At 42.8% G+C, this 16,246-nt stretch overlaps 1 protein-coding gene across 1 annotated transcript in view; it reads left to right on the top strand.

Annotated features, from left to right (window-relative positions):
* The window catches only part of LOC122551829 (gap junction gamma-1 protein-like), a 24,872-nt gene extending 9,504 nt beyond the window's left edge, over positions 1-15,368 (top strand). The window contains exons 2-3 of the mRNA XM_043694324.1: positions 10,124-11,281; positions 13,669-15,368. Coding sequence (XP_043550259.1) covers positions 10,156-11,281; positions 13,669-13,682 — 1,140 coding nt within the window. The 5' untranslated portion in view covers positions 10,124-10,155 and the 3' untranslated portion in view covers positions 13,683-15,368. The remainder of the gene's footprint in view (positions 1-10,123; positions 11,282-13,668) is intronic.
* Positions 15,369-16,246: the final 878 nt, after the last annotated feature.

Raw genomic sequence — 16,246 nt, forward strand, 5'->3', positions numbered from 1 at the left:
ATAAGGCAGGAGCAGGATACTGATGAAGGATGATCAGCCACGATCATATTGAATGGTGGTGCAGGCTCGAAGGGCAGAATGGCCTACTCCTGCACCTATTGTCTATTGTTGACTCTGTAGTCCAAGTAGATCAGTTGGGGTGTCTGGAACACATATTTCTCCTGCCTAGGAGAAATGTCTAAGGATGATCTCCAAGTTCTATAAGTGCTCCTTATGGATATTCCCTGTTCTTTGCATGTCATCTGGATGAATAGTGACTTGTGATAGACCTTTTAAAACGTTCTCAATCATCTCCTGAAAAATTGCACTGGCTGATGATACCCCAAATGGCAGTCTCGTATATTGGAACAAACCCTTATGGGTATTAATTGTAGCATATGTCTGCGAATCCTCATTTAATCACAAGTGTGCATGACTTATGTCCATCTTTGTGAAGGACAGCGTGATGATGCTGTCACTTTAAAAAGGTTACTTTGTCCTGGATTTTCTTGAAGAGAGGTTGTAAAGGCAGAGGTGTTGAAATGTCTACTGAAGCTGATCTAAGTCAATAATTTAAGAGGCCTTTAGGTTTTTTAAAATCAGTTGTGACAGGGGTATGGCCAGTTCTCCCAGATCAGGCTTTCTAGTTTTTTCTTCAGTTGTAGCAGTTGGAAGCTGTTTGAGTCCCAGAAGGGTTACAAGCTTCAGTAAATGATCTGAACTGTGGCTTTCTCTGAAATCTCTCGATGTAGTTCCCTCCTGGAGTGGGAAACTGCACATTAAAAATCCATGTCTGAATTTACCTTTTCACAATGGGTTTGTTTATGGGATATTACTATATTGAAAGAGTTAATTTGTAATGGATACTGTATCTATTATTTGGTTAAGCTCTTCTAAATTCCTCTTTCTTTTGTTTGTATTTTAACAATAATGTCTAAATAAATTGTGCTTTGTTTAATGTCAAGTGGTTTGACTCATTGCATCACATCTAGAACAAGCACTTCATATCTACCTTTAAAATAAAACTTTAGGGTCTCGCTTAACTTCTTAAACTATTGTGAGAGGATCTGGTCTGGTCGACAACAGACAGCCCCCCCTGTCAGCTTTGCACATAAATCCTCTACGTGAGGGATTTTTAAAAAAATTATTTGAGTATTTATTCAGCTGTGAAAAGTGGTTTACTGTTTATTTAAAATCCTCACAAAGACAGGTTTGTACAGGGCAGTTCTCCAAATGTGTCTTGCACAGCTGTAACACCATATCTCAACACTTGTACTCAATTTCTGCATCTAACCTGTCTAGTCCTGTCAGAATTTTATAGGTTTCTATGCAATTCCCCTTCATTTTTCTAAACTCTCGTGAATATAATCCTAACCGACTCAATTTCTCCTCATATGTCAGTCCTGCCATCCCTGGAAAGAATTAGTTTAAACTTTGCTGCACTCCCTCAATTGGAGTTGTAGTGGATAGCGAAGAGGGTTACCTCAGATTACAACAGGATCTTGACCAGATAGACCAATGGGCTGAGAAGTGGCAGATGGAGTTTAATTCAGATAAATGCGAGGTGCTGCATTTTGGGAAAGCAAATCTTAGCAGGACTTATACACTTAATGGTAAGGTCCTAGGGAGTGTTGCTGAACAAAGAGACCTTGGAGTGCAGGTTCATAGCTCCTTGAAAGTGCAGATAGATAGGATAGTGAAGAAAGCATTTGATATGCTTTCCTTTATCGGTCGGAGTATTGAGTGCAAGAGTTAGGAGGTCATGTTGCGGCTGTACAGGACATCATATCCCAACACTTGGGACATTGGTTAGGCCACTGTTGGAATATTGCGCCCAATTCTGGTCTCCTTCCTATTGGAAAGATGTTGACAATTTTTTTTTTCCCTGGGTTGGGGGAGTCTAGAACTAGAGGGCACAAGTTTAGGGTGAGAGGGGAAAGATATAAAAGAGACCTAAGGGGCAACTTTTTCACATAGAGGGTGGTACGTGTATGGAATGAGCTGCCAGAGGAAGTGGTGGAGGCTGGTACAATTGCAACATTTAAGAGGCATTTGGATGGGTATATGAATAAGAAGGGTTTGGAGGGATATGGGCCAGGTGCTGGTAGGTGGAACTAGATTGGTTCGGGATATTTGGTCGGTGTTACGGGTTGGACCAAAGGGTTTGTTTCCATGCTGTACATCTCTATGACTCTGTAGCAATAACCATCCTCCCTCAGATAAGAGACCAAAAACTGCACACAATATTCCAGATCCACTTTAGTAGCAAAAATAGGAAGCAGTTTATTATTTGAATGATTGTGAATTGAGAGAGGGGAATGTTCAACGAAGCCTCAGTATCTGTTGCTGAAAATAAGCATGTAGGTGTAGCAGGCAGTAAAGAAGGGAAATTGTATGTTGGCCTTCACAGCGAGAAGATTTGCAGCAAGCCATTCTTGTTCCTGTACTCAAATCTCATGTGAAGGCCAACATTCAATTTCCCTTCTTTACTGCCTGCTGCACCTACACGCTTACTTTCAGCAACAGATACTGAGGCCTCATTGAACATTCCTCTCTCTCAATTCACAACCATTCAAATAATAAACTGCTTCCTATTTTTGCTGCCAAAGTGGATAACCTCACAGTTATCCACATTATACTTCATCTGCCATCGATTGCCCACTCAGTCAGCCTGTCCAAATCACAGTGCAACATCTCTGCATCCTCGTCACAGCTCACCTTTCCACTCAGCCTTGTGCCATCTGCAAATTTTGAGATATTACCCTTATCTAAGTTATTAACATACATTGTGAATAGCTGTGGTCCCAGTATCTTCCCCGCTAGTCACTACCTGGTATTCAGAAAAAGACCAGAAGACACAGGAGCAGAAATTAAGCCATTTGGCCCATCAACTAAGTTATTAACATACATTGTGAATAGCTGTGGTCCCAGTATCTTCCCCGCTAGTCACTACCTGGTATTCAGAAAAAGACCAGAAGACACAGGAGCAGAAATTAAGCAATTTGGCCCATCAAGTCTGCTCCGCCATTCAATTATGGCTGATAAGTTTCTTAACCCTATTCTCCTGCTTTCTCCCCATAACCTCACAGTTATCCACAGTATACTTCATCTGCCATCGATTGCCCACTCAGTCAGCCTGTCCAAATCACAGTGGGCGGCACGGTGACACAGTGGTTAGCACTGCTGCCTCACAGCGCCAGAGACCCGGGTTCAATTCCCGCCTCAGGCGACTGACTGTGTGGAGTTTGCACGTTCTCCCCGTGTCTGCGTGGGTTTCCTCCGGGTGCTCCGGTTTCCTCCCACAGTCCAAAGATGTGCAGGGTCAGGTGAATTGGCCATACTAAATTTCCCGTAGTGTTAGGTAAGGGGTAAATTTAGGGATATGGATGGGTTGCGCTTCGGCGGGTCGGTGTGGACTTGTTGGGCCGAAGGGCCTGTTTCCACACTGCAATCTAATCTAATCCAATCTAATCTAATCTAAATAACCCTTAATCCGCTTGACAATCAAGAACCTATCTATTTCTGTCTTAAATATACTCAATGACCTGGCCTCCACAGTCTCCTGTGGCAATGAATTCCATAGATTCACCACTCTCTGGCTGCAGATTCTCCTTATCTCCATTCTAATGGGTCTTCCCTTTACTCTAAGGCTGTGCCTTTGGGCCCTAGACTGCCCTACCAATGGAAGCATCTTCCCAAAGCCCACTCTGTCCAGGCCATTCAGATTTCTGTAAGTTTCAATTAGATCCCACTCATCCTTTGAAACTCCATTGAGTATAGACCCAGACTCCTTAAATATTCCTCACATGGTAAGCCTTTCATTCTGGGATCATTCTTGTGAACATCCTCTGGGCCCAGTACAAGGCCAATACATCCTTCCTGAATTATGAGGCTCAAAATTGCTCACAATGCTCCAAATGTGGTCCGACCAGAGCTTTATAAAACCTTAGAGGTACATCCCTGCTTTTATATTCTAGTCCTCTCGAAATAAATGCCAACATTGTATTTGCCTTCCTAACTATTGACTCAACCTGCAAGTTTAGCTTAAGAGAATTCTGGACTAAAACTACCAAGTCCCCTTCCACTTCAGATTTCTGAATTTTCTCCCCATTTAGAAAATAGTCCATGCCTCTATTCTTCCTACTTCACAAATTTTCACATTGTATTCCATCTGCTACTTCTTTGCCCACTCTCCTAATCCGTCTAAATCTTTCTGCAGCCTACCCGCCTCCTCCTGTCCCTCTACCTATCTTTGTATCATCTGCAAACCTAGCCAGAATGCTGTCAGTTCCTTCATCTAGATCGTTAGTGTATAAAGTGAAAAGTTGCCTTCCCTACCATTGACACTTGTGGAACGTCACTAGTCACCGGCTGCCATCCTGAGAAGGACCCTTTTATCCCCACTCTCTGCTTTCTGCCAGACGGCCAATCTTCTATCCATGCTGGTACCTTGCATCTAACACCATGGACCCTTATCTTACTCAGCAGCCTCTTGTGTGGTACCTTGTCAAAAGTCTTCTGGAAATCCAAGTAGATAGCATCCATTGGCTCTCCTTGGTCTAACTTGCTTGTTACCTCCTCAAAGAATTAAAAGATACATTTATTCCTACTCTTTGTTTCTGTTTGGTAATCAATTTTCTATCCATCTCAATACACTACCCCAATCCCGTGTGCTTTAATTTTACACATTGATCTCGATGTCGAGCTTTGTCAAAAGGTTAGGGTGTAGGTTTGCTTTTTGCTCGCTGAGCTGTAGGTTTGATATCCAGACGTTTCATTACCTGGCTAGGTAACATCATCAGTAGCGACCTCCAAGTGAAGCGAAGCTGTTGTCTCCTGCTTTCTATTTATATCTTTCTCCTGGATGGGGTTCCTGGGGTTTGTGGTGATGTCATTTCCTGTTCATTTTCTGAGGGGTTGATAGATGGTATCTAGATCTATGTGTTTGTTTATGGCGTTGTGGTTAGTGTGCCAGGCCTCTAGGAATTCTCTGGCATGTCTTTGCTTAGCCTGTCCCAGGATAGATGTGTTGTCCCAGTCGAAATGGTGGCTTTTTTCATCCGTATGTAGGGCTACGAGGGAAAGAGGGTCGTGTCTTTGTGGCTAGCTGGTGTTCGTGTATCCTGGTGGCTAACTTTCTTCCTGTTTGTCCTACGTAGTGTTTGTGGCAGAGAAAATGAACAGGAAATTACATCATCACAAACCCCAGGAACCCCATCCAGGACAAACATATAAATAGAAAGCAGGAGACAACAGCTTTGCTTCACTTGAAGGTCGCCACTGATGATGTTACCTAGCCAGGTAATGAAACGTCTGGATATCAAACCTACAGCTCAGCGAGCAAACCTACACCCTAAACCTCAACCTGAGCTACAAACCTTCACAAACCTTGCAAAAATTTGTCAAAAGTCTTCTAAAAAAACAAATAAGTCATACCCATTGCCCTGATTTACTCTACGTGGTACTTCCTTGAAGAAATCTACCAGATTTGTGAAGCATAATTTCCCTTTTGTAAATCCTTACTGATTGTGCTGTTCTCCACAATTGTAGATGATGGACTCTAATATCTTGCTCTCTACCGCCGTTAGACTCAGTGGTCCATGATTGCCTACTTTTTCTCTTACCTCCATTCTTAAATAATGGAGTTACATTAACTAGCCTCCAATCTGTAGAAACTGTTCCAGAGTCTAAAGAATCTTGAATGATGACCACCAATGCATTCACTATTACTATGGTCACTTCCTTAAGCAAATTGAGATATGGATTACCAGGCCTTGGAAATTTATCAGCTTTCAATTCCATCAATTTCTTCAATTACTAATACAGATTTACTTCATTCCTCCTTCTCACTAAGCCCTGTGATTCCCATTATTTCTGGCGCGTTATTTGTGTTCTTCTTTACAAAGACAGAGATAAAGATTGAATTTAGTTTGTCAGCCATTTCTTTGCTCACAGTTATAAACTCCCCCATTTCTGATCATAAGCGAACTACATTAAGGGCTGCCCATTGTGTGATTAAGGTGCAATCACAGGAAATCTATAAATTGACTAATTGTTTCGTGATTGCTGTTAGCGAGGGCACATGGAATGCTGCAATTTAAAAACAGGTTGCTTTTTCCTCCAACCCACAAGGATCTCATTTTATACATCTCAATCATGTACCACTGCAGTCACCGCTGTTCCAAGGAAAACAATCCCAGTCTGTCCAATCTCTCTTCTTGAGGGAAATTCTGTCACCCAGGTAACATCCTGATAAATCTCCTCTGCACCCTCCCTCTTCTGTGAAATCAGTGGCCAGGGATGGACACTGAAGGTGTCAGAGTAATCAGGACAAGGAACATTGGGAATGTTCCAAAAGACGTGCTTGAGGAACCAAGGAAGAAGCAGCAACGTGGGGTTGTTTGGGGTCGAGGGGCCCAAACCAGTTCAACAAATGCTTACGAGGGGAGAAAGATTTAAAAAGGACATGTGGGATAAAGTTTTCACACACAGAATGACTAGTATGTGGAATGGACTGCCAGAGAAAGTGGTGAATGCAGATACACTGATTAAAAGACATTTGGATAATTACATGAAGAGGAGAGGTTTGGAGGGATATGGGCCAGGCGCAGGTGGGCCTAGTTAAGTTTGGGAACATGGTTGGTGTGGACTAGTTGGACTGAAGGGTCTGTTTCCATGTTGTATGACTCTGTGACCTACATTATATTTAAATAACAATGACGAGCTGAAGCGAATAAAGAAATTATTAACTGTACTAAGTGGTAAGGTTTATTGGATTACTAATGTTTAAATTGGTCTTGTAAGTGGTAGTGAGAAGAGAAATTATGATAATTTATTAACTTATTAAGGAAAATAATTACTCAATTAAAGCACAATAGAGGTGACTCGGCAGATGAGGTGTTGTGACTACAGAATGTGAGGTACCTGATTACCCCTGTGATCCAGGCCAATTATGCCTGGTTTGAGTCTCTGTGACTCCAGAATCTTTGATTTAAAGTTTATGAGTTGGAGGCTAAGGTGCAGCTACTGAGATATGTGAGGGAAGGGGAAAGTTACCACAACACTTTGGTGATATATCTCTTACATTAGGGTCTTCTGATTTGGTCAATAGTCAGGGATAGGAGGATGCGACTACGAGTGAGGCAGATAGAAGGGGAAAAAACTCAGTCTTGTTCCAGGCCTACCCGGGTCACTTCCCACAACTGCTTTATCGGTACATCGGTGAATATTTCGGTGCGGCTTCATGCTCTCGCCCTAACCTGGAAAAATTCATAAACTTTGCTTCCAGTTTCCACCCTTCCATCACCTTCACCTGGTCCATCTTCGACACTTGCCTTCCTTTCCTTGACCTTTCTGCCTCCATTTCCGGCAATAGTCTATCCACTAATATCCATTACAAACCCACTAACTCCCACAGCTATCTGGACTACAGCTCTTCTCACCCTACATCCCGTGAGACTCTATTCCTTTCTCTCAGCTTCTTCGCCTCCGCCACATTTGTTCCAATGAGGCCACTTTCCAAAGTGGTGCTCTTAATATGTGCTCCTTCTTCTCCAACCATGGCTTCCCACCTACAGTTGTTGACAGGGCTCTCGATAGCGTGCGGTCCATCTCCCGCACCACGACCCTCACCCCCTCCCTCCCTTCCCAGAACAAAGATAGGGTCCGTCTTGTTCTCACCTTTCACCCCACCAGCCTTCACATGCAAAGAATAATCCTCCACCATTTTTGCCAACTTCAACACAACGCCACCACTAAACACATCTTCCCTTCCCTCCCCCTGTCTGCATTCCACAAAGATCATTCCCTCCAGGACAACCTAGTCCACTCCTCCATCACACTTAACACCTCTCCCATCACACACGGCACCTTCCCATGCAATCGTAGAAGGTGCAACCTCTACCCCTTTACCTCTTCCATGCTCACCATCCAAAGGCCCCGGACACTCATTTCAGATTAAGCAGCGTTTCACTTGTACCTCTTTCAATTTGGTCTATTGCATTCGTTGCTCCCGATGTGGTCTCCTCTATATCGGAGAGACAAAACACCGGCTGGGTGATCACTTCGCTGAGCACATTCGGTCTGTACGCAATCAGGTCCCGGACCTTCCTGTGGCTTACCACTTNNNNTTTTTCACTGTTCTGTACCTCTTATTTCTTGATTGTCCCTCTTTCTCTCGCTCCCCACTCTCTCATCACCTTTTTCCTCTCCTCATCCCCTTTGTTATCCTTTTCCCCTGTTTTCCATTTTGCCTCTGCTTCACCCATCTCCCACATATTTTGTCACATAGCACTGGCTTCAGCCTTGGTCATTCACAGCTCCTAATCTCCCTATAATCTCTCTATGCACTGCCATTATCACCTCTTTATTGCTACTTTTGCTTCTGCAGCCATGACTCACCTTCTCTCAGCCTAGTATAAACGCCTCCCTATTTCTCCCTTTTTTTAGCTTTGACATAGAGTCAGTTAGACTCGAAACGTCAGCTCTTTTCTCTCCTTACAGATGCTGCCAGACCTGCTGAGATTTTCCAGCATTTTCTCTTTTGGTTTCAGATTCCAGCATCCGCCATAATTTGCTTTTATTTCAGCCTTTGCTATGGTCACAGAGGAATGAAGTATTTGAAACTTATCTGGACGTAAGTGGTGGTTGCAGAAGGGTTTGGATGATTGAGCAAGGTACCATGGTACAGGGAATCATTCAAAGGGGGTGGGGGGATTGATAGTGTTAATGGGAGTGTAATAATAATAGGAGACAGAATAGTCAGGGGATTGACACAATTCTCTGCAGCTACAAGGGAGAGTTCAGTCCTGGGCTGGAGAGCTCATTGCAATAAGGAAAAGGAAAGGGAATGAAGTATAAAAGTAGGGAGGTTTTGATTATACTATTCAAGGTACTAGTTAGATCACAGCAAGAATAGTGTGAACAGCAGTCCAGAGAAGATCTCTGGGCTGAAACAAGATATGGAGAAACTGTCTAATGAGGAGAGGTTAAGTAGGTTGGGTCTGTACTCATTGTAATATAGAAGAATGAGAGGTGACCTTATTGGAACATACAAGATTCTTAGAGGAGTTGACAGTATAGATATGGAGAGGTTGTTTCCCCTTGGTGGAAAGTCTAGGACCAGACAGCATCATCTCAGAATAAGGGGTGACCCATTTAAGACAGATATTTGGAGGAATTTCTTTTTCAGTGGGTTGTGAATCTGTAGAATTCTTCACCAAAGAGTACTGTCAAGGCTAGATCATTAAATATTCAAGGCTGAGATAGACAGATGTTTAATTGGTAAGGGAATGAAGAGTTAAGGGAAAAAGCAGGAAAGTGGTGTTGAGGATATTTGTATCAGCCATGATCTCATTGAATGTAGACTCAATGGGCTCAATGACCTATTTCTGTTCCAATTATTTATGGTCAGTTGTTGTGGTCCATGTAGGCACCAATAATGGGGATGGGACTCTGACGTCGGTTCTCTTAACGGAGTACGAGTAGCTTGGGACTAAAAGCAAAACTTTAAATATAATAATCTCTGTATTAGTGCCTCAGCCATAACAAAATTGTCATTGGGTAACTAAGATGAGAAAGTTAAATGCTTGACTCAAAGATTGGTGTGGGAGAAATGGATTCTGGCCCATGGGCAGTGCTATCAGTACTGGGGAAAGTACAGCTGTACCATTGCAATGGTATTAATCTGAATCATGCTGGGATCAGTGTTCTGTTGAGTTATATATTCTATTGAACTACCTAGGAGTTTAGTGAAGGATTTAAACTAAATATTGAGGTAATGGATCCAGGGGAAGATATGATAAATTGAATAGGGAAAGCAAGTCAAGACACCATGGTATCAGAAGGGTTAACAATGGACAGAGAATGACAGGAACAGACCTTCATAGAATTAAAATGAAAAATGTACTAATCACTACATGAAGGGCTAACTTCTGGTAATATATAACTGTTAACATGTTAAACAAGGGTATTCAGAATATGATGTCAAGGAAGGTAAAGAGGGTTAGAATAAAGATGTGCCATTATTTAATTAACTGTTGGCTGAACAAGCTCAAAGGGCTGAGTAGCGTCCTCCTGATCTGCGTTCGGGTTCAGATGGAGCTGACTAGAGGCTTGATACTTGTTTTCTGTTGCTTTCTTCTAGTGTGGTTGTGCTGAAGGCCTCACTCTTCCAAGATGAGCTGGGCTTTCCTGACGAGACTCCTTGAGGAGATCCAGAACCACTCCACGTTTGTTGGCAAAGTCTGGCTGATGGTCCTCATTGTTTTCCGCATTGTTTTGTTGGCAGTTGGTGGTGAACCTATCTACCATGATGAACAAAGCAAGTTCATGTGTAACACTCAGCAACCTGGTTGTGAGAACGTTTGCTACAATTCCTTTGCACCCCTTTCCCACATCCGGTTCTGGGTCTTCCAGATCATCATGATCACAGTGCCATCCGTTATATACCTGGGCTATGCCATACACCGGATAGCCCGGATAGAGGGTGCCCAACAGCCAAAACCCAAGAGAAAGATGCCCATTGTGCATCGGGGAGCTGCTCGGGATTACGAGGAGGCAGAAGGTGATGATGAGGAAGACCCCATGGTCTGCGAGGAGATTGAGCATGAACCTGAGACTGAGGCTGACAAGAAAGCTCCTGAGAAGAAGCCACATGATGGCAGGAGGCGTATCAAGGAAGATGGGCTCATGAAGATGTATGTTTTTCAGCTCCTGATGAGAACTCTGTTTGAAATTGGTTTCTTGGCTGCCCAGTATTTTCTATATGGGTTTGAAGTGCTTCCTGGCTTTGTGTGCAATACGATTCCTTGTCCGTACACCGTTGACTGTTTTGTGTCACGTCCCACAGAGAAAACCATCTTCTTGTTGGTCATGTATGTGGTCAGTGGTCTCTGCTTAGTGCTCAACTTTGCTGAGCTCTTCCACCTTGGCCTTGGCGGCATCAGGGATGGCTTGAGGGGCAGGCGGCTGGCCTCCCAGCTCTATTACTCCTCCAGGGGTGCCCCCTATGCCCCTCCGGGCTACCACTCTGTGCTTCACAAGGACAAGATCAAGCTGGGCAATGGGAACATGCCATACCACGACAACTTTGGTGCCCTAGCACCAGAGAGTTTTGAGATGTCTGAGATGGTTCACCGACACCTAAAGCTTGCTCAGGAACAACTGAACATGGCGTACCAAGCAACAGGAGAGCTCCCTCCCCAACCGAGGAGGGGCATCCTTGAGTCAAACTGTCCGACTGCTGAACAGAACCGACTGAAATTTGGTCAGGAAGGTGAAAAATCATGTCCTGAAAAAGCAGGTAAAATGGGTAATCATTAGTAACTTATAGAGGGCAGGCACGGCTCAGTGGATAACATTCTGACTTAGGAGATTGTGGGTTCAAAATGGAAGAGTGTTGGAGACATGAAACAACAACAGAGATTGCTAGGGAAAACTCAGCAGGTCAGTGAGCATCTGTGGAGAGAAAGCAGACTTAATGTTTCACTTCCAGTGTCCGTTCTTCAAAAGTGCCCTCTTTTAAGATACTATACAAAGACCCTGACGATTCTCTTAAATGCACGTAAAAGAACATGCGTCTTTGCTTTGTAATAGGATAGGGTTTTTTCCCCACAGTCTAAAGATCAATATTTATCCATATAATAATGTCACAGTAGACATGAGCCCAAATGTTCTAATCTGTTTGGAATCCCTCTTTCTGACCCAGATCAAATCTTTGTTTTAATTCATTCATGTGATTGTCGGTGTCACTGGCTGTGCCAATACTTTTTGCTCATCCCTAATTGCCCAGAATCACATATTATTATGGGTCTGGAATCACATGTAGGCAAGACCAGCTAAGGATGGAAGATTTCCTTCTCTAAAGGACATTAATGAACCATATAGCTTTCAGGTTAAAATTTAATCACTAGAATTCTGCCAAAGTGGTATTTGAGCCAAATTTCCTAGAATATCAACCTGGAGGTGTCTGGATTATTAGCTTAGTGACACAGGGAAGGCAATGGCCTTGTAGTTTTTATTGCTGGACTATTAATCCAAAGACTCTGGTAATGTTCTGCAGACATGGGCTCAAATCCTGCCATGACAGGTGGTGGATTTGAATTCAATAAGTAATTGGAATTAAGAGTCTAATAATGACTATGAAACTATTGTTGATTGTCAGTGAAAAACCAATCTAGTTCACTAATGTCCTTTAGAGAAGCAAACTGTCATTCTTACCGAGTTGGGCCGACATTTGACTTCAAACCCACAACAACGTGGTTGACACTTAACTTCCTTCTGGGCAATTAGAGATGGGTAATAAATGCTGGCCCAGCCAGTGACATCCACAATCTATGAATGAATTTTTAAGAATTACCATATGCCACCATATGACAACACTGACTACACCTGAAAGGTACATCATTGAATTTAAAGCACTTTGTAAAGTTCTTTATACACATGAACATATGAATTAGGAACAAGAGTAGGCCATTCAGTCCCTTGAACCTGCTTCATCATTAAATGGCTGACCTGATTTCTGGCTCAACACCACCTTCATATCTGTCCCCAAAATGTTTCACTCTGTAGTTAATAAACAAACCATTCCGTTTAGCCTTGCAAATATTGAAGGACCCCGCCTCCACTCCTCGCTGAGGAAGAAAATCCCAAGTGAAATCCTTCAGTAAATGGAAATTGTTTGCTTGTCGTTACCTGGTCTGGCCTACATGTGACTCCAGATCTACATCAATGTGGGTGACTCTTAAGTACCACCTGGGCAATTAGGGATGGGCAATAAATGCTGGCCTAGCCAGTAATGTCTTCTTCCTATGAATGAATTTAAAACAAAAGGACAATGATATGAAGGGTTTCTAATGTCATTAATAGCTTGGGTTTGAAAGCTCCCCTCATATCTGCAGTGGTCTTCACAGATGATAAAAATCTTCGAGGAAAAAGTGAGGACTGCAAGATGCTGGAGATCAGAGCTGAAAATGTGTTGCTGGAAAAGGGCTTATGCCCGAAATGTCGATTCTCCTGTTCCTTGGATGCTGCCAGACCTGCTGCGCTTTTCCAGCAACACATTTTCAGCTCTTCACAGATGATGCCAAATGTAGAAAGGCTGTGTGGGAATGGGGAGAAAAAAAAATTAAGCATGATCTTGGAAAGGACATTTGAATATGTCTCACAGATATTCATGTGATCCCAAGACAAGTTACAGCCAATGAGGTGCTTGAGAAGCGTACCTACTGTTTTAATGTCAAGAAGAGTGGTGATGTGGGAGCAGATGTGCACAGCAAGCTTTCAAAGCGATTAAATATTGGGCATGCAGCACCACTGACACCTTTGATCTTCTGTAAAGGCATGATGGGCAAAATTGCCTCTCTGATATTGCCCAGCAGGCTTGAGGGTTTAAATATTCCCCTCCTCCTGTGTAGCAGCTTTGTAGGGCTGAATAGCCCCCAGACTTGTATAAACAGCTAACAGACTTCCTTGATCATGCATAACAGTTTTAGGGTTTGAATTACCCCCTCCAGTTCTAGTGTAAAATACAGGAGAGGCTGGATGGCCTTCTTCTGTCTTTATGTAAGAGGCTCGAGCAATTTATGGACTCCCTTTATTGTTTCTTTCTAATCTCACTGATCATTTGGGTAATTCACTTGATCCCTCGCCAGCCCATTGGGTAATCATTTCTTCTGTTATCTTCCATAGGTCTGCGAGGGTGATGCTGATGGGATGGGCTCTTCGACTTTGAGATTCAAAGAGAGTCGATGCTTGAAGCAACAAAGGGATCTTAACTGGAAAGACTCACATTTCATTCTCAATCTTTCAGCTTTAACATCACCAACTTGCAAAAGCAAAACTACTGGAAATAACTGGGTTGGGAGGGGACACTGGATTTCGGGCTGGGTGTGAAGGCAGGGCAATGGGGATCAGGGTGAAGTTTAGACAAACTTGACAAGTGCTGAGAATTTTAAGTCCAGTAATTGTTGGATTGACTGTAGGGTCCAAGACATATCTTGTAGTGTTTGAGGCACTGAGACCCAGGTTTCATAATTGAAACGGAGGCCCCTTGCCTGGGGACTGAAGATGGAGCTGAGGGGCTGACCCTCTCCTTAAACAGGTATAATCTAATAGAACTGGTTCAGCCAGATAGATCATAGCTTTTCCTTTTCATTATTTCATTATTGATCATTCAGTTTGTTTCTCTGGTCTTGGGTTAGTTAAATTCTTCATGAAATCTTTACTTGTGGTTGGGTTTAGGTAAATATTAACAAAAAAATAATCTGTATAGTGATAGGACAATTAATGACAAATTGTTTTGTTTAGTCATAGAACATACAAGAATCATGTTACTTTGAGTGAGAGCAACAATGAACAGAGTTAAATTTGTTGATGATCTTATTTCTTACACTTTGGTGCTTTTGATACACTGTTTTGCTTCATTTGTGACTATTTCACTGGTTTGGGCCTACTGGGCCTTCTCCAGCAGGTTGCCATGCTTACCAGGTTGTTTTTGGGTGTGTGTGCGTTTCCTCTTTCTTTCTCTGTCAACTTAAACATTTGTTATTATTCTTCACGTGATTTATGTATGTATTTTTTAAAAACTATCATTCATTGTAAGTTTGGGTTTTTTGAGTTTGTAACCGGTGGGTTTTCTATATATCTGAAGTTAATAATTAACTTGTCAGTATTTCTATAGCCATGGTGATTTTCTTTAAAACAGTTTTGAGGTTTAGCTTTAGAATTATTAGGTAGTTTTTGCACGTTGGTAGGGTTTACGACCAAACAAAATAAACAAGCTCCAGTCTAGAAGATCCAAGAGAGGATTTTTTAAGCTTAAGGGAAATACCCATAGAATGGGAATATTTTTCCCTAGTTTTGAGTCATCCTGTGAAACCCTTTACTAAAGGTGGCTGTATAAAGAAAGTCCTTGAGAAGGATATAGTGCAACCATATTATCTTAAGAGGAAAGCATTAGAGATAATCCCAGTTCAAAAAGTTGGGATAAAACTTTTAAGAGGTTACTTGAAGCTGAGTGTTTAAACTCAGGTACATAATAGCTCCAGGAAGCAATGTATCTGCAGTTCCAGTCTTTAAATTGAAGTCATCAAGGGACTTAATTGCACTCAAGTGTTAGATTCAGGAATTATGGTCTGAGTACTATGTGAGTAATGCTTTTAGGTAAGATACACAGTGTGTTTTTTTAATACTGTAAGAGTAGTGTGCTTTGGATACTACAAAAAAGCTGTTGTTTATCTTTTCAATATATAAAGGAGTGCTTTGGAATTAATGGGATTATACTTTTGCTATTTGTTTAAAAACCTTTGAATTTGTATTATAGATAGTTTACTTTATTTGATTTTATCCTCATTTCTTTTGATAATAAACATTTGGTTTATTGTTAAAATAAAATCTGCAGCATTGTCAGATTATATTTCATGGGATAGAACATATTATTAAAACCAGAACAAATCAAAATATGGTCTAACAACCTAGGGTAAAACTGCTGCCTCACAGCACCAGGGACCAGGGTTCGATTCCAGCTTTGGGTGACCGTCTGTGTGGAGTTTGCATAGTTTCCCTGTGTCTGCATGGGTTTCCATTGTGTGCTGTAGTTCCCTCCCACAGTTCAAAGACGTGCCGGTTAGGTGGATTGGTCCCAAGGGATCCTTCCATATCCATCACAAATTCACCTGCACCTCCACACACATCATTTACTGCATCCGCTGCACCCGATGTGGCCTCCTATACATTGGGGAGACAGGCCGCCTACTTGCGGAACGTTTCAGAGAACACCTCTGGGACACCCGCACCAACCAACACAACCGCCCGTGGCTGAACACTTTAACTCCCCCTCCCACTCCACCAAGGACATGCAGGTCCTTGGCCTCCTCCATCGCCAGACCATGGCAACATGACGCCTGGAGGAAGGGGGACTCATCTTCCGCTTAGGAACCCTCCAACCACAAGGGATGAATGCAGATTTCTCTACCTTCCTCAATTCCCCTCCTCCCACCTTTTCTCAGTCCCAACCCTCGGACTCAGCACCGCCTTCTTGACCTGCAATCTTCTTCCCGACCTCTCCATCCCCAACCCCCCTCCGGCCTATTCCTTCCACCTATTGCAATCCCAATGCCCCTACCCCAAGTCCCTCCTCACTACATTTTATCTTAGCCTGCTTGGCACACCCTCCTCATTCCTGAAGGAGGGCTTATGCCCGAAACATCGATTCTCCTGCTCCTTGGATGCTGCCTGACCTGCTGCGCTTTTCCAGCAACACATTTTC

The sequence above is a fragment of the Chiloscyllium plagiosum genome, chromosome 7, assembly GCF_004010195.1.
Source record: "Chiloscyllium plagiosum isolate BGI_BamShark_2017 chromosome 7, ASM401019v2, whole genome shotgun sequence".
Lineage (NCBI taxonomy): Eukaryota > Metazoa > Chordata > Chondrichthyes > Orectolobiformes > Hemiscylliidae > Chiloscyllium > Chiloscyllium plagiosum.